This window comes from Perissodus microlepis, chromosome 17, assembly GCF_051167445.1.
Source record: "Perissodus microlepis isolate ML-2025 ecotype Zambia chromosome 17, ASM5116744v1, whole genome shotgun sequence".
Taxonomy (NCBI): domain Eukaryota; kingdom Metazoa; phylum Chordata; class Actinopteri; order Cichliformes; family Cichlidae; genus Perissodus; species Perissodus microlepis.
Window position 1 is genome coordinate 11,467,046 of NC_140477.1, and position 22,686 is coordinate 11,489,731.

At 39.9% G+C, this 22,686-nt stretch overlaps 1 protein-coding gene across 3 annotated transcripts in view; it reads right to left on the reverse strand.

The window, feature by feature from the left end:
• atp2b1a (ATPase plasma membrane Ca2+ transporting 1a) overlaps window positions 1-22,686 on the reverse strand; it is a 39,782-nt gene that overhangs the window by 6,577 nt on the left and 10,519 nt on the right. The window contains exons 2-21 of one of the 3 annotated variants that reach the window (XM_084909821.1): window positions 21,710-22,193; window positions 13,753-13,950; window positions 13,287-13,544; window positions 12,711-12,836; window positions 11,302-11,463; window positions 10,839-10,877; window positions 8,710-8,865; window positions 8,261-8,475; window positions 7,728-7,970; window positions 7,390-7,631; window positions 6,511-6,748; window positions 5,014-5,193; window positions 4,841-4,928; window positions 4,583-4,689; window positions 4,185-4,376; window positions 3,508-3,721; window positions 3,199-3,410; window positions 2,977-3,084; window positions 1,201-1,389; window positions 472-561 (exon numbers count right to left, since the gene is read on the reverse strand). In XM_084909821.1, coding sequence (XP_084765947.1) covers window positions 472-561; window positions 1,201-1,389; window positions 2,977-3,084; window positions 3,199-3,410; window positions 3,508-3,721; window positions 4,185-4,376; window positions 4,583-4,689; window positions 4,841-4,928; window positions 5,014-5,193; window positions 6,511-6,748; window positions 7,390-7,631; window positions 7,728-7,970; window positions 8,261-8,475; window positions 8,710-8,865; window positions 10,839-10,877; window positions 11,302-11,463; window positions 12,711-12,836; window positions 13,287-13,544; window positions 13,753-13,950; window positions 21,710-21,902 — 3,450 coding nt within the window. In that variant the 5' untranslated portion in view covers window positions 21,903-22,193. Of the gene's footprint in view, window positions 1-382; window positions 562-1,200; window positions 1,390-2,976; window positions 3,085-3,198; window positions 3,411-3,507; window positions 3,722-4,184; window positions 4,377-4,582; window positions 4,690-4,840; window positions 4,929-5,013; window positions 5,194-6,510; window positions 6,749-7,389; window positions 7,632-7,727; window positions 7,971-8,260; window positions 8,476-8,709; window positions 8,866-10,838; window positions 10,878-11,301; window positions 11,464-12,710; window positions 12,837-13,286; window positions 13,545-13,752; window positions 13,951-21,709; window positions 22,194-22,686 lie in introns of all 3 variants that reach the window. The other 2 variants (XM_084909823.1, XM_084909822.1) reach the window with 2 other exon arrangements.

A 22,686-nucleotide genomic window follows, 5' to 3' on the forward strand; every position in this document is an offset into this window, starting at 1 on the left:
ACTGTCAACCCAGAATATAACTTGTTTTTTGTTTTGTTTTTTTAAATCATAGTAAATACACATCACCCCCCCGAAATAACAGTAAACCTTGTTCATTTCTGAGACCAAAGCAGAAGCAGAACAGAAAACATGATGACACAGAGATAACACCTTGACAGTAGAAGCGACCTGGTTACAAGGTACATATATATATAGAGCAGTGTTATCGAAGCAATATGGAAGATGTGGTTTTGAGGTCTTTTTAAAAGAATACAGGGGAGAACATTAGGAGAAGCATGACAGAGTAAAAGTGTCAACGTTAGGTGAGAAGAAGAGTGGAGAAGGAAGATGTTAGAAGAAGAAATAAAAGTCTCATGCACTAGAGGAGAACACGCACTCACACCCCACAGTGGCAGAAGCGGTGTTGGCGGCAGTGGCAGAAGTGGTAGTAGTAGAAAAGGCTACATGTGTAGGGCTAGAAACATTGGTTACATCGTGCTGTTGTTGGCTGGAGTTGGAGGCCTGCCGCCTTAGAGCCCCCTGAAAGGAAGTTCCACTCTGGAACGCACTCACTACATCCATCTGCAAAGAATCAGACAGCGTGACAGGAGAAAAAGCCCAGAGGAAATAAAAACACAACACAGCCAGAGGAGAGAGAGAAAAGAGAGAAAAATAAAGAAAAGGCACCAGTAACCATAAGAAAAAAATGGCACTTTGAAATTGGATTTAGACATTATAATTAAAAGAGAGAGGAAAAAGGGGGACGGTTGGGTTTAAAGGCACTGATCGGAGGGAGCTCTTACTCCAAAAATCTGACCTCACTTTCACTCTTTTCTCTGCAGATTCCTTCCATACTTCCAGCTATAGCCATGCCAATACTCTTTGAACATTCAGCTGTTCTATCGTGCTGTCCATCCAATCCAATTCACTTGCTTCTCATCAGTACCTTCAAACTAGTTTTAGCAGATAGAGTCAGACTGAGTCAAATAAAAAACAAAAACATAGGCATAGGACCCTGCTTTAGCTCAGAAGCAGAACAGAAAAATTAGAGAAAGGCTTTTTTTTAGGGCACAAGCCATTCTTTAGGAATGCCAAGAGAAAGAACAAAATAGATTTTAAGCTGGAAGAGCAGTAGAGAGTTAAAGGGTTTATGGCTTTTGATTCCCTTGGTGTTGGGGTGTGGTGGTGAGTGCTGCACGTGAAACTGCGGAGACTTGTCACCTGAGTTTGGATGCGATTGAGGCCTCGGAACCACAGGATCTGGCCTCGACGAAGCTCCCGTTCAGCATGGTCGATCTCATCCATGTCCTCCAGCTCCTCCAACTCTTCATCTGGGATCTCCTCTTTTTGGGTGCCATGGCCTGCTGTTTTCAAGAATTTTAAGCGGCTGGTGGGTATTGAAGAGATAACCTGGAAGACAATGAGGATACAAGTGAGCAACCGTGACTCCTGATGAAGTTTTAGTCCCCCGTGCAGTTTATCACGGCAGAACAAGCCATGATTAAGTTCATCGCCGACATTAAGCGGACAGTGACCATGAAAATTTGATGGCCAGTTCAATAACATGCGGTTTGGGCTCCAAGCCCCTCCCACTGCTGATGAACAGGAGGATCCTTTCACATGATCACATGCAGATGCTGTTCAGTCAATTTAACAAGAAGGCAGAAACTTTTCTCCTCAAGTACTAGCCACAAAGATCACAAAGTGGAACGCAGATGAGTCAGACACAAGTCTGGTGATTTTAAATCACACAATGTCATAATTAGAAGTTATCAGACAACATCCCCCCCGAAAAAACCCCAAACCAAACAACAACAACAAAAAAACAAAAACAAAACCCCTGACATTGCTCTGGACATTAACCATTGCTCTGGTTTGTGGGAATACAATCCAGTATGAGGGTTCCACACGGTTTGGCTAATATACAAAACACTGGGAGGAGACACAAATCCATCTGGTGTAAAAATGGATCCATCCAGTATGGCAACCCCTTATTAAAAAGACAGCAGCCAAAACAAGCTTATGGTAATGTTACCCATATTAACTGTAACTGTACAGCCTGGTAACACTAAGGGTTTCTCCTAAATGTGTATTTTCAAAAATATGTAATTCTCTGAGTCTTCAGCTTTTAAGATACTGAGGGTGCATTAAGAATCTACCGATGTGCCAAAAGATCCCAGTCGACTGTGTCACGCAGCCTAGAATTGAAGACTGCTGAACTCTATGCACCAACAGGTGTGTGAACACATGTTGTCAGCATCTATTTAGGGGACTGACCGGCCTTTAAGGAAAAGAACAGAGCAATCGCTGCTTTGGAACCAACAATCTTGGTACTTGTTCAATTCAGTTCCTCAACTCTCAGCTATGTGCTTTTATAGGACTTGGTGTAGTCCCATTTATGTAAAGCTGGTGACGCCAGCTGGCAAAAGTGATATAAGTGCTGATCAGGATTGATGTGAAACAGAACAACATTAAACATTCATTATGAACCTCCAGTCATTACTATAAACTCCAGTGAGCGATCTCACCCTTCAATCCTTAGAAAAAAAACACAACAACTATATTTTTCAACTCAAGTATAAAAGGCAAAGAACTCAAAAAGTATAATATTTAAATTTTAAAACATGTACCATTGAACTACTAATATTTTACTACATTTAAATAACTTTTCAAAATTGAAACAACTACAAAAGAAATATATCTTTAATAATCCCCTTAAAGGTCAAATTAAAATAATAAAATTGAATAACTTTGATGACCACATGTGTTTGTGGTAGCTACCCCCCCCCCCCCAAAAAAAAATAAAAAAATAAAAAAATCAATCAATCAATCTACTACTAATTACTAATCTCTTCACAGCAGCGGGACATAATGTACTCTTACATGTCTCTGACAACACCCTGTACCTACTAGATTAGAGCTGACACATGGGGGCAGTGTAATACCGCATTTCTGTACCTTGCCAACAAAAGGTAAAGCTCAGCTGTACTTTCATACCTGTCCCCACAGAAGAGAGCCGAAGCCTAAGAAAGTACACCACAGCCACTGGTCAATCGTCAGAGCCACGCAGCTGAATGGCTTCCCTCCAAACTGCACAATAACAATCTATGAAAAAAATAAAATAAAAAAGGAGCAAGAGAGGGAGACTTAATCAAAGTGTAAAACCTCAGATTTCACCTGTGCAGACTGATGCTTCAGATAAGTCTTAGTCTACTGTACCTGAATAATAAAGGTACCCAAGACAATACTACAGAAGATTGGGTTGTTGAAGATGCCTTCAAAGACATTCCTTTCACCGTGGATCTTACGGGCATTGATCTCATTGAAAAGCTGCATCATTACAAAGGTATTGAAGACAATGGTGTAGTGTTCTGAGGGTGGGGCATGGAGGGGTGCATTCCTGCCACTGTCAATGTCCAACAATTTCTCTCCTACAGAGGGGGGAAAAAATATATCCCAGTCAAGAAAAAGAAAATCTTGGATAACAGTGCAGGGTACAGAGAACATCTTCAGACACAAAACCCTTACCAGCAAAGAGCAATGTAAAAATGATGACTAGCTGATAAACTCCATGACCCAGGATGTTCTTCATCATGGTGCGGGAGATAAGAGGTTTGTTGCGGCCGTATGGCTTCCTTAGCAGCAGGGCTTCTGTAGGGGGCTCTGTGGCCAGAGCTAGTGAAGCAAAAGTGTCCATGATCAAGTTGACCCACAACATCTGTACAGCTTTCAGTGGAGAGTCCTAGTGCAAGAAAGCGAGTCGCCAAATTAGGTTATGGAAATTCAGATCATCTATTAAACACATTTCGATCCCCACGAACCAAATTACACGTTTATGAGCTGGAGCAGTGACTGCACTGAGGAGTACATATTTTGTTATGAGGTGTAAGATTGATGGCAGGTAGGAAACAAACAAATCTTTTTTGTAATGAACAAAGACATGAGAGCCAGGTAAGCTGCTCTTGGATACTGTTGCATTTCCACAAGGACACATTTCCAAATTTCCAAATGTTATACATAAAAGCCTTTATTTCTTCTCAGTTTATTGCTGGATCTTCATTCCCTCTGCTTCAGCTCTTTCAATGTGTTGCCCGTGGTACCAAGTTAATTTCTATTCAGAGCATAACAGTGAAATAACTCTTCAGACACACAATAAAGAAAAAAAAATCCAAAACAAAATAACCCTACAATATCTAGGTGCTAACCTGTGTGATGCACGCTCCTGTAAATGCTACAATGACAGCCACCACATTGACCGTTAGCTGAAACTGAAGGAACTTGGAGATGCTGTCATAGACGTTTCGACCCCACATGACAGCTTTAACGATGCTGGAAAAGTTGTCATCAGTCAGAATGATGTCAGATGCCTCCTTGGCAACATCTGTCCCAGCAATGCCCTGGAGACAACAAGATGATCATTAAGAATCTGTTCCATCTATCCACCAGATATTTAACGAGATGATTAAGTGGCCTAAATTCTGACTTCTTTCTAGTTGACTGCCAGAGTTACCATGGGATACTGAGCAAGATGTTGATGTTAAGAATGACCCAATTTATATTTATGATTAAACCTTATTTAAGAAATTATACGCAAGTAACTTACCATGGCGAAACCAACATCTGCTTTTTTCAAGGCAGGACCATCATTCGTACCATCTCCTGTCACTGCTACTACTTGTCTCTGTTCTGCCACTGTGCTATCAATAATACCTAGAACAGAAAAATGTCAAAATTTAAAATAAAACCGTTACAGCCTAAAAAAAAAGAAAAGAAAAGAAAAGGCTAGCAGCAAAAGAAGAAAACAAACAAACACATTAGTTCACTTTTTCCATTTTTACCCATACCAGAGAAACATAACTACCTTTGACTAAGGTGTGTTTGTCTGTGGGGGAAGAGCGAGCCAATACTCGAAGTTTGGGCCAGATCTTGTCAATGCGTTCTTGTTCAATCTAGAAACATGAGACAAAACCCTAATAGAATCCAAACAGCACATCTGCAACAGTCTCTGAGGTACACTATTTTGCTGTGGCCCACCTCTCCCTTTTCATTGCGTATCCTGCGATTGAACTCTTTTCCCTCCAGGCAGAGGAAGTCATCTCCAGGCTGTAGGATGCCACACTTGGTGGCGATGGCTCGAGCTGTGTTGATGTTGTCCCCAGTCACCATCCGCACGGTGATGCCAGCACGCTGGCATTTCCTGATAGCATCTGGAACCTGAAGGGAAGCACAAAAAGCACAGGAAAAAGAAATATCACTAGGGATTATCAATCTAAGTATTCAAATAAATTTTATATATATCTGGGATTTTAAGCACTAAAAAAACAAAACACTGGTTCATTTTTTTTTTTTTTACGAAGGGGCCCATTACAAATATCAAACTATCCCCGTCTAAGTGATTTTATCACATTATTTCCAAACCTCATCCTTTCCTACAAACAAGCCCAGCACACCTGTCCAGTACATAAAATGGCAGAAAGCCAACTAAATGAGCGACAGTGAAGCATCTAGCAAGCAAATGACCTAACTTTTTCAGGCAAGGATTATACTCCCTCACCAACGCCCACAAACAGCTGCAAACACCACAGAAGCATAGTTGTGCTTTCTTGTCTACTTGTAGGATGCAATGTACAGATGGCGCCTTTGAGGTGTAGAAGTTGCCTGGATACGTTTGCATGCAAACTAGAGAATACTCTGACATCTGCACCAAGTCTCAGGTACACCCTGATGACAAACATTTATGTCACTCAGATCCTAGAAAACCCTACGGAAATTATAAAATTGATATAACAAATGGGTCCTCCTGGAGTAAGTGCTCCCTTTAAAGAAATATTGTTTTTGCTTTGCTTAAAAAGTGTGTGTGCCCAACAGTCCAGTAGATGAATAAAGCTGACAACTGACAAATAAAGCTCTTCTACATGTGCTTGTTAAATGCTCAAAAAACTTAAACCAACAGCTTTAATCACTTTATTTTTGGAAACTAGATCCACCTCAACTAGTATTGACTGCTAAATTAGGTCTATTGTTTTTACTGTTTACATTCACCCATCATTTATTTTGTGTTGCTTCCAAACCACCTGAAATGGAGTCATTGATGTGGCCGAGTTTAGTTAAAATGGTTGGTCCACAAATTGAGTGCAAACTCTGCAAACAGCAGTTTCCATAAAACTGTCAGCCAACGAGAATTGACGTATTCTAATGTTTGATCTAATTATGGTTTCTTAATGATAGACACATCTAGCCATAGTGTCACCAATTCCAGCAATCTGCCAGTACCAGCAGTGTGGCCGTTTGTCCTTCATTACATGTTTGGACAACAATCATTCTAAATACTTCTTTTTGAGCGCAACCTTGCAACTAGTGAAGTTGTTCAATGTGCCACATCAAGCAATGGGTTCTGACTCAAAGCCAAAAGACGGACCTTCAAATGAAGTGCAGATAAATACTCTACCTTTGTAGACAGCTTTCTTACTAGCAATCAAACAAGTGAAACTGTTTGTGCATGAACTCACTAACATTAGTGTAGCCACTAACCTCTGGTCTAACAGGATCTTCAATGCCAACCACACAGACGCAGGTTAGTCCACTGAGGATATCATTTTCATTGTCCCAGTCAGGCTCCCCATCAGAAGCAGGAAAATCTCTGTATCCAAGGCAGATTGTTCTCAAGCCCTCTGAGGCCATGGGCTCGATCACTTTCTTAACCAAGTCATCTCTGTCCCGTGGGCGGAACACCTTTGGCTCACCATTAGCTGTCAAGATTTTATAGCACCTGAAATGTGTAAAGACGACACATTAAATCATAAATGTAAAGGGAAAAAAAAGAAAAAGAACGTGTAGGAGGGCGAAACATCCAAAGACGAAAGCCATTAATGGCTTGGAGTTAAGAAACATGGATAAAGACGGAGATAGGTACAGACGCATAAATGTAAAAAATGTAATTTAGATTTGATAAAAGGGTAAGAAAAGAGGAGAAGACAAAGCATTTGAATGGTGAGCTGCAGCAGTAAGAAGTCACACTAAGCCCTCTGTGGGTTAAAAAGAAGCCTGCTTGGTTAAGAGGCTTACAGAGCTGTTACCGGCTCATTTTCTCAGTGCCTGTTTTTAAGTCACAACGTAAGGGGCTTGGGTGGGATGCACTTGAACTTCTTAGCTGCTTAAGCCATTACACATATCATTTACAGCAAAGTCTGGCCAGCCGAATGAGTACAAAAAAAGAGCTATGGAACAACCTTTCATTTAGCTGATCAGACATCCATGATTTCATGCTTCTTCAGTAAAGAAATCATAGAGGAATTATTATCTAAGAGGATAATATTAAACCATACAATCCCCCAGCCAAAAAAAACAACAAAACAAATCATACAAAAGCAGAACATGTGAATGAACATGAAAAATGAAAACGTCTCTTACTTTTTTAGGAGAATTTCTGAGGCTCCTTTGCTGAACATACGGTAGCTGCCGTCAGCCATCTTTAACACAGTGCTCATAGACTTGCGAACTGAGTTGAAGGTGTAGACCTTGTAGAGTTTCTCTTCAGGAATCTCGTTGCGGATAGCCTGGTAGTCGCGTTTTAACTCAGTAGAAAAGCCGAGCAAGGCACATTCGGTCTTGTTACCCACCTGTCGTGGCAGACCCCCTTCTTTCTCTGGAGGCTAAAAGAAAGAAAAAAAAAAAAAAGAAAAATGTGAAGACAAAGTTAATGTGCTACACAGTCAATTTTAGAGGTACACTGCTTTTTACAAGCATACCATGATTTTAGTAGTGTAGGCGCAGTTGACTGCAATGCCCAGAATCAGGATGTCTAAAGTGGAGGAGGGGATGTTCTCTGGTTCAGGGACCTTCTTGTAGTGCTTTTCAGCGATGTAGGCCTGCACCACAGTCATGCGGTTCATGGTGAGTGTACCAGTCTTGTCAGAACAGATGGCAGTAGCATTTCCCATAGTCTCACAGGCATCCAAGTGACGCACCAGATTGTTATCCTTCATCATTTTCTGTAGGAAGATTAAAAAAAAATAAAGTCTGACAACACTGAAAGCTATATTTTCTATAATGAAAACATTTTATTTGTTTCATGAAATAAATGTGGTGAGATTTTACAACTGAATGACTAACTCCTTGATTAACTAAAGCCCTATGTTGGCTAAATAATACCCTAAAGCCAAGTAATGATCCCTTTTCCTCAAGTTGTTAACCAGATCTTAGCGGCTTGATCTTCTAGTTTTAATAGGCTAAAGTGTAAGGTGGTTAGTTCGTGCACAGGTCACTTGGCTAGGAGTCTCACCTTAACAGAATACGCTAAGGAGATTGTTACAGCAAGTGGCAGGCCTTCGGGAACAGCGACCACAAGAACAGTGACACCAATGATGAAGAACTTCACAAAAAATTGAATGTAAACAGGTGTGCACTGCTTAACCCAGGATAGATTCTGGATCCAGAAGGTATCCACTACAAACAGCACCACCAGGATGATAACAGTGATGGCTGACATAACCAGACCTAGAGGCAAAACATGAGAAAAGAAAGATGTAAAGTTATATTACTATCAGGACACATTTAGCGGTATATTGCTTATAGTGGGTGTAATTGTGATTATACAATATAAACAGTTGGAGACGTACAACCCAAAAAAAGTTGGAGTGAACACAAGGGCATGAGAGTACAAGCACATAAAATGTTTTACAATCTACAGCACTCAGCTGTGCCAGAAACGAGTGATTTTGACTGACTCACCTGCTTTTCCAATCTGTACTGCTAGTTTGGTCAGTTTTCCCTGGAGAACAGACTTCTCTTTCTTTGGCAGGTTGGCTTTCTTCTTCTCCTCTGCATCTGCTCCTTCGTCACTGTTCAGAGGCTGCATTTCCATTGCAGCACCATCCTGGGCTTTAGCTGCAGCAGAGAAAACAAGACAAGGTTGTTAAAAATGGCCTGGCTATTCCAAATCTGCACTGGCCATTACTGGTGCCGAGTGTTTTAAACAATTATATAAAGGAATACTGTGTTAAATTCATTTAAGAAAGACTCTAGGATTTATGGAAAAAGCAACGACTGAAATGAAAGTATGCTGATTTGTCAGTTATGATTTGTCAGTTATGAAAAGAGTATTCATTCACAATCAGGTGCCACGTCAAGCCTACATTTGAATATTTGCTTCCAATTTGCAAGACCAGAAATAAAAACTGTATTCTACAGCTGTGGGTGAATAAGGTTGATACAGATCAAATAAACGTATTCATCTCTCTGGTAATATTAGAAAACTCGAGAACAGTTTTTATATTTCGTGTCTATAGCATATAATCTAGCTCAACAACAGGCCTGGACTAGATTTCCTCCGCCCCTAAAAATATCTGTTTATCTGGCTTTACAGGTAACAAGTCAGAGCAAGTTGATTGAAACGGGATCACAAAAATTGCTGTATGATGAGAATATTTAGAATATGTAGAGCACTGTATCACAAGTTATCCGATTAAATAAAATCACTCAAAATTATAGCATGCTTTGTTGCTTCCCTGTTATCCCAGGAACTGTGGAAATGTCACTGTAATTATGTTTGTGAGCTGACGGCACAGAAGTTAGTTGAAAGATTTTGAATTAATTACCATACTACCGCCAAGAGGTTTAAAGAACAGGTTACCTAGCTAGTGACAGATCTATTTGAGGCATCTCCTACTCTTCCTCCTTCTGCAGGTAAATTCCTATAAACCTCTCTTCTCAATCTCCCTCAGGACCACTTTCTGTTCCTGCAGAACTAATGGGAATACCAAACCCACATCTAACTAGGTAACCTTGGACACACAAAGCCTCTAATTCCAAAAGGAGGAGAAGAGGCAGCTGGCAGGCCAGCAGGGGCTGGTCTCTGTCATGTCACGCACCATGATAAAATCATTAGCTTTCCTGGGCACTGACGCTATGGCAGTTCCTGCAGGACAACTGAAATATTCTCTTAACATTTTGAAGTCTTAAACAAAGTACACAATTCTTTTAAAGCATGGGGAGCCCTTGTCCAATTTGGGGATACTAAAGGCTCTATTTATGGTACAATGGTATGGACAATAGCACAGTATTGTGTGCGAATGCATGCAGCAGGAAGCAAGAGCACTGGGCTACTGCAGCTGCTGTGGACTGTGGCTTGCTCTGCACTTACATGGTCGGTGTAATCTCAGTCTAAAGGATTACTGCTGATTCCTGGCAGGCAGAGGGAATCTGTGCACAAGGGACCAGCGCCAGGGTTGTGGTCACAGACCCAAGCACTACTGATCATAGTGTCCCAGCAGAACAAGGCTGGCTCGCTGGCTGAGTTACCACTAAAGAGTCTCATTATCATTGTTATCGGTCTGAAACTGCACCAGTGCAAGTCTCAGAGTTTGACTCTGAATAGTTCAGTCTGGGACATCAATAGAAATCAAATTGAGGGGGGCCTGAGGGAGAGTCAGAGAGAGATGGGTGGGAAAGCAGATGTTCTGGCCCCAGAATTGTTGCATGGCTTTAATCTCCTCATCACTAATCGCTATAACTGGATTCAGTAGCACCTGCTGCTCGAAGCGCAATGTGCCAGGGAAGGACGAGAAAAGAAGAGAGAGAGACAGACAGGAGGACCAGACAGTACAATGGAGAGCCAAGAACAGCCCGTACTAAGTATATGGTGACATAGGGTCGTGCAAAAATATGTAATTCCTCATTACTTGCATGAAATTATGGTGGCCAATTATTAACAGACTGGGGCTGTAACCTACCCTCAGGACTGTTAAATGGGGAGGGACCCACTGATGAAGCTAAAGGCTAATACCTAAATGTAGGCACTAAGCTGTAAGGCAATTACATGTGGTTAAGCATGTCAGTCTGTGTGTGGGCAAGTTACTCACCTTTCTTTCGATTTTCTACAGAACCATCCTGCTTCTTATCTGTGGAAGAATGCAACACAGAGTTAGGAACATAATAGGCACATCCTTTTTTAAGGATTAAATAAACGAATTAATCGTATAAGGAAATACTGATAAATGTCTCTTTATACAGTAATTAGACCAATCATTCTTCAAATTACTGATTTAAATGAGGAGAACTCTACCATCATACATAAGATGAGCTACAAATAGCCGATTTGGTTGGCATAAAATAAGTCGTCTACTGTGACCCTCTGACAACTTCTAAAAGTTGTTTTATATAAACAAAGGTCAAATCAGTGCTTTTTGCATTCATACAAACCCTGCTATAACTACATTATTCTGCAGATTGTAAAACTAATGGTAAAGACAATGCTCTTTGTGTGTCTGTGTGTATGTGTTTGTGCTGAGTTTATAAGGGCAACAAGCAGAGGAGCATACTAACTTTTTTTCTGTTTCTTCTTCTCTTCCTTCTCCTTTTTCTTTTCCTCTTCGTCGTCATCATCCTCTTCCCCGCCTCCGAGTAAAGTGAAGATAATTCCAGTTTGAGAGTTGACACCCACAGCAGTGACCAACATTTTCCCTGAGCCTTCCATTACATGGGTGCCTTTGAACAGAAGAAGGAAAACAAAGTGTCAGTAAAGGACATCAGGAAACAGTACCTAGGATAAATGCCCTGCTCTTTGTTTCACTGTTTCCATATGACTTCTTTCAGGTTTCTGTTTAGACACTGGTGGCAGCTTTATCCCTGCCGATCCTTATTTGTTCCTTTGAATGTTTCATTTTGGTTCAGTGAAAATTTTGTGCTAGATTCCTTTGTTGAGAAGGTGGTTTAGCCAGGCTTTCAAGCAGTATGTTGATATACACACGAGAAACTAAATGCAGGTTTTCAATTGCAGGCAATAAATACAAATGAATAGTGCACTTGAAAGTACAGAAAGAATAAGTCACTACTGCAGATACACTCCAAACCTTTAATCAACAGCCTTTAATCAAAAGCCAATTGTTAGTCTGTGTGAAATAATGGAATTCTGAGAGGCTGTAACAGTGTTGCATCTCTGGCTCTCCATTTCTCTCAAGACACGATTTAAAAAAACCAAAAAAAAAAAAAAAAAAACCCCACAGAAACATCAAATATCAAAAAACACGACAAGCTAAAGTCGGAGTAAAGGAGCGAGACCCACGAGGCTCTGACAGCCGAGGAGTGGAAAGCATTTAAAGGTTCCTGTGTTAATTAGAAGATGCTTTTCTTTCATTCGTGAGAAGGGATACGGGCCGTGCTAAGGGAAATCAAAGAGCAGTAGCGAGGCAGCGCATAAAAACACAAACACACAAACACACATGACTCCTGTGCCTTGGAGGTGTGCCAGGAGAGAGCCAGATGAACTAAACAAAAGTGTTTCTCCCTACACACGTTTTTCGTGACAAAGCCATGAACTGTATTTAAAAGGGCGTTGGGGACATATGATGGACAGAGAAAAAAAAAAAATTGCTGGAAATGTTGAATGGCTGATAACTTCCTGCACTGAGAGGCAAGATCAGGAGCCAATTCAGTTTCAAACATGTTTTCAACAGAACACAAGTTTCATGCTGAGCTGAATACTAACAAATATCTGATGGTCCATTATTTTCAATTTGTGGATTATAACAGTTTATTTATGAAGATCCAGATGATCTCCTGTTCTTATTGATTTCAATAAAATTTTGGATCATTTATTCAGTGCAATGAGTATTCCAGAAAATTTCTTTTAAAAGCAGTTCAATATATTGGACAACATAATCTATAAAACCTCTGAAAATTCGGTCCTTCCCAGTACGAACCAGTAAAAGGAGAAGGTTTTAGGTTCATGTTACCTGATAACAGCATTGGATCTTTTTCTAGTGTTTTCTTGACGTGGTCAGACTCCCCTGTGAGTGAGCTTTCATCGATCTTCAGATCATTGCCTTGGATGAAGACTCCGTCAGCAGGCAAGAGGTCACCTGAAACATTACAAAGCCAAACAAGCCTTTAATTTGGAGAAACAACATCTTAGTAACAGTTTAAATTTATGCCTTAATCACAGGCTCTCAAAGATTCTATGACTAAGTGAGTCATGTGAAACACTTTAGTGCTCGTCTCTTCAGAGGTTAGTGGTTATGTCAGTAATGTTCTTTTTACTGGTTTATGGATTTAAATCATTAGTGAGCTGGCTGTTGCGTTCCTCCCACGACCAGGGAAGTTAAACTTGAAGAGAAATCCTCATCTTAATCTGTGATGAACTAAAACTAAAACCTTGAACCAAGGATGACCTAAATGTGCAGTACTGTTTTCTTAATGGCCCATATAATAAACATCTTAATAAAACATAGGTTCCACAATATCTCGACATTCTTAACAGATTGACTTTTTTTAACCATTAAATAAAGGCTTATGTTTAAGTGAGCTCTTACCATATTTTACTTGTGCAATGTCCCCAACCACAATCTCCGCCACAGGAATTTGAATAACTTGTCCTCCACGGACAACAGTAAATTTCTGTTCCTGCTCAATGCGGCTCTGGAGGCCTCTAAATTGCTTTTCTTTACTCCAGTCATTGAATGCTGTTACCAGCACCACACAGATAACTGACAGAAGAATGGCGGCACCCTCGATCCACCCGGCCTCTGCCTCATTTTCATCCCCACCACCACCAGCAGCTTTTCCACAGTCTGAAGGAGGATGGGGGAAAAAAATGAACATACAAAGCATAAACTTAACACATCATCTCATGGCTCTGAGAAAAATAAATGCCATCACATCATTACATGTCACTGCAAGTATCACTAAATATATTTAACAAGAGACATAATTAAGACTTCAAACATAAGTAATATCTAGAAAAAGAAGATAAAACAAATGTAATGAATGGTCTCTTACTTTCTCTCTCTGCATCTGGAGGTTTATAAAAAGAAAGGCCTAGTGAAACTATGGCTGCCACTTCAAGGATAATCAGCGTGACATCCTGTAGTGCCTCCCACACTAACTGTAAGAACGTTTTGGGCTTTTTGGGAGGTATAAGATTTTCCCCAAACACTGTTTTCCGCTTCTCAATATCTGCAGGCTGTCCGCTTAGACCTAGGTAGGCAAAGACAGATACAAAAAGAAAAAACTGCAGTTAATTCATAAAATGTTAGTTTTAAACCCATCAGGGAATTTCACACAAAACAAGAAATATTTATTCACATCAGGAAAAAAAGAAAAGAAAGAGAAGGCCTTAATTATGTGTCACAAAATTGGAGCACAGATGGGTGAGTTGCTGCAGTTCACAGGGGGGGAGCGTGTCTCACTGAAGTAAGAGTCAGCGAGCTGTGCTCTCATCAGCAGGCCTCCAAAAGCATAATTTCCAAAAGGATTCAGCATTTCTGACAGGACACTGTGGAGGACACAATGCCTGCAAACAATGACACACATTCTGTGGGTATGTCAAACATTTTCACCTCTTTCAGACACGCCAGGGAATGTGAAAACTATGGTCAAATCTAATCCCCCAAAACTGCTGTTTTCAACACAATGACCAACTGACTAGGGGTTGAATCAGCTATGGACTCACAGGTGCCTATACTCACACACTACTGTCACGTTATGGAGTCATCTCTCTGATACATTACATGTCTGGCTGGCCTGAGACCCAGTCATCCATGTGTACAGAGAAGGAGCTTTCTGCAGCAACCCATTCAAATGCCTCAACATTCAAGGCAGAGTCAAATATTCAAAAGGGCCTTCGCACATTTGATGATGCATGACAGTTTTTCAGTTCTATTCATGCTAGCTGTGTGTGGGTGGGGGTGCAGACTGGATGGAGAGAGAGAGTGTGTGTGTGTGTGTGTGTGTGTGTGTGTGTGTGTGTGTGTGTGTGTGTGTGTGTGTGTGTGTGTGTGTGTGTGTGTGTGTTTACGGGAAAGAGATGGAGCAGGACTGAGGGCTGGGGAGGAGTGACTGTGTGAAACTGCTACTGACAGGCAGATGGGGGTGGGCGGGGGTGGTCGGGGGTGAGGGTGTAAAGGACCGAGACCATTAAAGAGTGGAGATGCTGATGGCTAAACGGAAGCTGTGCTGGCAGTATCAGCGTATTAACAGGGAAAAGGATGAGCAGGGCCAGTGCATGGAGAGAATGAGGAAACGACAGAAAAACAGACAAGCAGACCAGAGGCATAATAAAAACCATGACACCGCCTTGGAAACTGAGCACAGTGACAAGAGCACAGACAATAAGATACATTGTTCTTCTGATCTCGTGCTGTAGGCACAGACAGTTCAAACTGCTGATTCTGATGGGGTTTTCTTTTTTATTAATATTGGAGAAGTCAAAACTCCAGCAACACTTATTGTGTTTAGAACGTCATTGTCAGGCCAACACTTTTTTGTGTGTGAACACCGAGACTAACTACTGTTTCAACAATAATGTTCTATACACTCATGTGTTCCTGGAATTCTCCATTTAGATTTTACCCCCTCCCTATTTTGTTTTGCTTATCCAATTCGGGGGTGTAAGGCAGCTGAAGCCTAACCCAGCTCTCATAAGGTGAGGGGCAGAGTACACACTGGGCAAGTGGCAGTCTGTTGCAGGGCTAACACAGACAGAAAGACAACTTTTTACAGTTACATTCACACCTACCAATTAACCTAACTCCATACATGTGTTTGGACCACGAAAGGAACCTGAATACCTGGAGAGCAGTGCAAACTCCAGGCCCTTGTTGGACCCTGGGTGAAAGAACAACCAATGGACGTGTCATTTGTGGTCATTTCATAACCAAATGTCTGTTAAATTAAGAATTTAATCTCTGTAGACTCTTCTCTGGAAGAGTTTGGAAATACTTTGGATTCATTGCAAGTGATGTTGTGAGTGTTTTACTCACATCCATCATGCAGGTACAAAGACCTGACTGAAATGTACTCTGATCAGGGAATAAACACCTTATTTAAATGAAGACGTTTTAAATAACAGATATGTATCATGATATAAAAGTGATACGTCGTGTTGATTTCATTTTCCATTACGTTATGGTAGTCCCACCAATTCTAGATTTCACCAATAATCTAGAATAGATCTAATGCCAATAAAGTAGCATATAAAATATCAGAAAACGGAGTTAACATTAACACCAAATCCCAAAGTAAATGCTTTTTCCTGTTAAAATATAAACCTTGATATTTGTTTTGTGTGTGTCAGTTTGTTAACTGATGATATAATTGGGGTCTAAAAACATATTTAAAAAAGGCTTCACTTAAATATATTTACAGTTGATTTGTGTTTTATCCTTGCCAATTCATTATAATCAGTGAATATAGTAGGATAATGGTTGGGCTAAACTTTACTCCTGAATAAATTACTTAAATAACTACAATAAAAAATGATGACTTCAGTGAACTGCTTCATAAAATTCCAAATTGTTTCCATTGATTTCAGATGTGAGTTAATTAAAAGAGGGTCTTGCCGTTTTTTTCTCATTCCTACTCACCAAGCAGGTCAATAAAAACTTGTGTAAAGAAGAAAATAATCCTGTATTACTAGTTAAATGGTTAATTGACATTACAACCTAACACATACTTTTCTAAAAGAGGTGAGAAGAATGACTCACCACCAGCACAACACATTAAAAAAAAAATAGTGACTGGGTTTATCCAGCAAAGCTGACTGTTGCTGCTCCGTGGCTGTCTCTCACCATCTCCTTTAATTCTCTGTGCCTCTAATTAAAACACGCTGACAGCTAATACCCCACTCAATTTTACACCACATTTTCCCTTTGTATTATAGCAATAAATACAAGTGACAGAAGCCGATCAAGGTGTCATCTCTCCATTTAATTCACAAACAGAAAATAGGTTGGCCTTGGCCTCTTGCATCATTTTAGCCCCAGTGTGTCAAGCAGCTAATCATTAACCATTTAATTTGGATGCTTGTGCAAGCTGACCCATCTAAGTACTGTCATTTTCAGTCATCAGTAAGAGGTCAAGGTAAACCTTTACCCTGGGTCTGTCACAATTAAATGAGATGGGAACCACAACTAAGCATCATTGACTCAACAAACTAAGCCTGAAAAATAATTCCAAACTTGCGTTTTTATGCACACAATCAAGAAAAGAGGACTTGTGATCGTTCCTGTACGACCTTTTGTAGATTAATTTGCTAAGGAGGTGAATCAAACCTGGTGAACTGTTTTACTGTGAGTAAAATGTATAAAAAGATTCTTTATGTTGCTAAAAGGTTAACCATCAACCTATTTACGTTAATATAATATGAAGCACATCTGAGTCCAATTAGGATAACTGGATTATGGGATTTCCATCACCTCTGCTTAAGTTAAGCCCCGTCCACATTTAACGTGCTTCATCATGATGATTAGTTGGTGGTTGACATTCCCGACTAGTTGAGCAGGTAACCACCTTGTCAAATTAATTAGCAGTTTTATGCATTCTCAAGGATGAGAAAAGTAATCGAGACCTTAAAAGGTATTTTACCTGTTAATATAATATAATAATATTGTATGTATAATAGTTAATATAACCTACTATGGTAAGATCACTTTAGAGTTTAGTTGACGGTGACAGGTAGTTTGCAAATGAAACAAGAGGAGTAATCAAGATAGTTGAGATTACAGTACTGACCGAAACAATTAAACTTCATGAATATGTTAAACACCATACACTGATTAAAAAAAATATCAATGTCTTTTTTTTTTTACCAATGATTCCTTCAAGTTTAAATAAAAACGCAAAAATAAAAATAATTATAAATGATAAATAAAGAGTCAGGCCCTAAATAGGGGATGTTTTTTTAAAATGTCAAGCCTTTCTCACAAGAGAAGCCATTCATCCCTGCCGGTCTGCTTCCACTTTGGGATGTCTACGGGTGCAAGGGAGCCCCAGGCGGCAGCAAGTTTGTGTGCCTCAGGAGCCATAGGGAGAGCAACAAGCAGCCAGAGCTGACAGCCAGCTGTCGCACGCCGTGGAAAGATGAGCGGGTGAGAGAACCAGAGTGATCTGGACATAAAGGTCCTGCCTTTTTCTCCAAATTAGATTAATCTAAGGAAACCTTGTGAGTTTTACTTCCTGTAGATAGAGCTTGTTGACCGAAGGCCTACTTTTAGCCATGGAGCTTACGGGGGCAATAAAGAAAAGGAGTGCATTTCAGCTATAATATATGCTGACAGACTAAAACCTCATCAATCTTCACATCTGTTAAACCACCATCTTTATGGCAGCTCTTAAAACAGCAGGTGTCTCCAGGACCGCAGTTCTCTGTGACAGCAAGTAACACCAATTCCAGGTACAGTGTAAATTTGCAGAGATAATCTTTTGTGTGAATCTAAAGTCCACTTCACACTCTTCAACAAACAAAAACCTATTTCCACTTCTTGTAATTTTACACGCCTCTTTCTCTTATAAAAAACACTAAAATAAGGTTGTTTATAACAGCCCTCATAACTATCATTTTAACAATTTCTTCCAAAAGCCTTTTCAGAGAAAATCATGAGAGGATTTTAGGTGTTGCTGCATGTAAGAATTTATCTGCTCTAAGACAGCGTTGATTAATAAACTGAGCATTGAGACTCTCAAGGGATATCATCATCCAATTTCTGCCCTAAAAAATAGAAATCTGTGGTATTACATGTTGATCAAAGTACCATCATCACATCACTCAGGGAATTTTGAGACTACAAATAACAAAAGGCACAGTGTCTAACTAGAAAATCAATATCTCCATAGTTTTACAGAATTAGGTTGAAATGAAACAGAACTCCTCTGCACACCTTTAGTAACTAAAGCAAACTAAAGCAAAACAGGAAAATAATTGTGCTCATGTATCAGTTTTCAAGCCAGAAATTACTGCATGTGTATCAGCACACTTCCTAATTTCTCGCTGAACTGAACCAAACCAAGCCTGAGAGCTGTTATAACCACTCCCAGGCAAAACGCTTCAGCATATCACTTTGAATTTAGACACGAAGACAAGATATGCAGGCTTCCTGAATTACAAAGAGAAAGACTACCACTTAACAGTCCGAACCTTGACACTGAATAAGGGGGTTTCCTGTTCAAAATGACAGATACAAATAGGCTGTCAGATTTTATAAATTAGATCAACTGGATGCATACCCTGGGACCCAAGTATCAGACAATGTGAAAATAGCAATGAACAAGGGATAACTGTGAGGATTACTGCCAATAATACTGATTTAAAGTGGCCATGACAATTTGATGAGTCTCAATATGCAAAGAAAATAAGCTACTTGATTTGAAGAAGAAAAAAATGCTGTGGTTTTAGCAACTGTTATATACTGTGGCATGATATCACCTACACCCATTACTGCAGCTCAACACCTTCTTGCCCCAACTGTAATAACTTCCATCTCTAAGCGAAGATGACATCACTATATGTTTTTTTTAGGCTTGACTAAGTCCCCACAAATACCAAAGAGAACAATAGCACCATTTTCACAAGCTGAAGGGCTGCTGTGAGCATTTAGTATATTTTAAAGCATATACAAGACAGAGTTTCCTTTGAAACGTTATTGCTGACTATGATATCTAATTATGCTATCAGTGTGGGGGAAAAAAGAAACAGAAGCAAAAAGGAAACGGGAGGAAGTAAAGCATGATGTACAAGTGAAACCAGGTCATTAGACAGCTACGTGTATTAGCGAGATTGCTCCCTTCAACTCTCTCAGTAAGAAAATATTTTAGCACACACACTAAAACACTTGCCATCTAAAAAGACATCAACCCTTTCTAGCTTAAATGCCTCCACCTCTTTTTTCAGTACACTACAGTACGGTGACAAATGGGTTAAGGGTTAAAATTTGTCAAAAACCATTTTTCGTGCATTGTCTGAATAAGCTTTTGGCAGTTCTCACTGTCACAATTGAGAAAGCATAATTACATCTTTTTAAACTCACAGCACTGGCATGTTAATTATCAAAATCAATCTGAATCAGTGAATTGAAATCCAACTGAATAGGGAGCTCTCTGGTGGTCTATTAAGACTTATGTACAGACATGAAAAATAGCAGTCGTACTGCCACGATAAATTACATTTAGCCTCATGCAAATGGAGCTGGCTTTAAAGTCTTAGATTATGCAAACTAGTTAAAGCAGAGCAAGACATTAGTGCACATTCCTAACAGCTACATTTACTCAAACTTCTTTGGATGAAAAGAGCTTGGGAAGTGGAGGATTAGCAGAGGATTGGCTTCAGAGGTTCAAATAATGCCCACCCAACTAATTAGAAATCCCTTTTCAATTGTCAGGATCCTGTAATCTTAAATGATGGCTCAATTTCCCAAGCCAGGGACAAATGTGCTGATTGAAACAGTGGGTGTATACCAAGTGGAATGTGGATGTAGTCAAGCTCATCAGTACAGTCTTGTTTAAAAAAAATAAAATAACCAAAACCAAAAAAACCCTGCCACTTTAGCCCAATTTATTGAAATAAATTGGGCTAAAGTGACTGTTCCCTTTGAAACCTACAAGTAACTTGCTTTCAGTCTCATCGTTTTGGACAAGCTGAAAATCTTAAAAGCATTTTAAAAACAAGACCGTTGATATGCTAGACACCAATGAAGGCAAAACAAAAGAAAAAAAAAAAGATCTGAAATGAAGGCTTAATAATGTAAACATGTCCCTAATATTCAGCTAACTTATCTTTTCATTTATTAAAATACAAATCAATACAGTGATAGGACTTCTTTGTGATTTATAAGGAAAAATGCAAAGCTAAGGGCCCTCAACTAACCACATTCTCTCTTTTTTACAGCATACACTCAGCTGAGCAGAGGGGGAGGACAATTTACACAACAACCAATGTCACTCATGCTGAAAATATGACAGGACTCCATATTCACCAACATTACACAGCCACATGCATGTTTAGACAACTTGTGCTCCCTCAGCAGCTAAATTCCTATTCAGCAATTTTTCATTATAGTTTAGACAATGGCCCATTGCTTTTAGTAAATCTAAAGGGAGTTAGACAAACTGCACCGTGCACAAATGGCATGCGCAGTATTATCCAAGAGAAAAAAAAAGAAAGTTTAAGTAAGTTAATGGTACTTGCTCAAATAACAGTTGCTTTGCAGTTTTGTAAATGCTTGTATTTACCATTCTTTTGGTTTACTGAAGCTCAGGAGACTTTTACCTTGCACCGAGAGACTGCATACAAAGGACTGTTACAGTGAATATGTGGTGCCATTTTAATCTGGGATCAAACTGAAAATCCCCACAAATAAAGAGTTCAGTCAAGGTCATACTGGTGATTAGGCAGACTGTCTATAAAGGGAAACAGACAGAAGTAGCAGGGGAAAAAAAGAAAGAAAAGATAGGCGCCATCAAAAGCAACCTACTTGGGTTTCACTATACCCTAAATGAAATTTTTTCCCCAATTCTTCAAATTATTAGCTTATGAATTTAATATTGAAGAAGACAGTCACAAAAGAGAAATTCACTGCTTTACTACCGAGCCTTACAGAGTCCTGTTTTGTCCTCCACATGTGGGACATTTACCTGCCTGCAGACTGGTACTGTGCCCAAGCAAACAGCTGGTCTGTCTGAAACCTACACACATAGTCAAAAAGGTGAAAAGGGAGAAAAGGAGGGTGTGTGGGACATATCCACAGGCCTTGAAATAGAGCAGGACTGGCCCAGGTCAGAGCCAGTCTGCCTGGCCACCTGTCTGGTTTGTGAAAGCTTCCAAGGAAGTCATGTCAAGGCAATCAATAATGTGGATGACACACCTCCTAAACTATGTGTGCACCACATTGTCATTCCCAAAACTAAAACTGTCATGCTGTAAATGATCAAACTCAAATCATGTTGAGTAAAAGTGTTACTATACCATCTATTGGTGATGTTTTTAACCGGTTGCAGAGTCCTTGAATATCCCCATAATATTCCGCAATTTTGGTTACTGCCTCAGCGCTCCTCAGTTCCATTAACCCACGCAGTTCTTTTAGTGTGCAGCCAAACTCTCCATCATGGTTGGCCTCCACTATGGAGTTCTTCACCCCACTGTACGAGTTGTTCGCCATCTTCTTACTGCCTCCCCAGTCTATTGCAAAGTGTTGCTGCTTTGACTTGACAGCAGGGGTTTAAAAAGACCCAAAAAAAAGGGCTGTCCTGGAAATTCTTAAATCCTCAAGAGTGTGAACAAGGTGACAGTTCCCATAAACAGCCAACAGGCCCTTCACAGGCAGCTGGAGTCATATGCCAGGTAGAAGGGATATTATGAAACAAGCCATTTCCCTGGGAGAGCTGAGTTCCTATTCTTTCATGGTGACTGAGGATCACCCACAGAGCCAGAGATCACCATGCATCCAGATCTGGAAGAGAAGAGCAAACACACAAAAAGAAATTTGTCAATATTCACACCAAAATGGGCCATTACATGAAGAGGGGGGTTAAAATTCATTTACTGACATAGCGCTTATGCTAATTAATATCTGGCCAGGAAAACATTTCATTTTCAGTATGTAACCTACCAAGCTGGAGGCAGCTGAGACAAGTAGCTACATTATTAGCAGAACTGCCTCTAATCAATTGGCAAGAGATTCTGATTAGTTTTACTTAAGTTGCAATAAAATAATTTTGCCATCAAGATAAAACTCTTGACTAGTAATGAGCACTCTTTTTCTTGGTTAAAGCTTCTTGAGCATTATGTACTGGTTATCTACTGTTGACAGAGCTTCAACAATACTTGTAGCTATTTCACACTTTTACACATTTTTCTTGCCTCTTGCATGAGTTGGACTTGAATGAGGCATAACGTGATTAAAAACAGAACATATTCAAACAATAACAAAATAATAACCATGT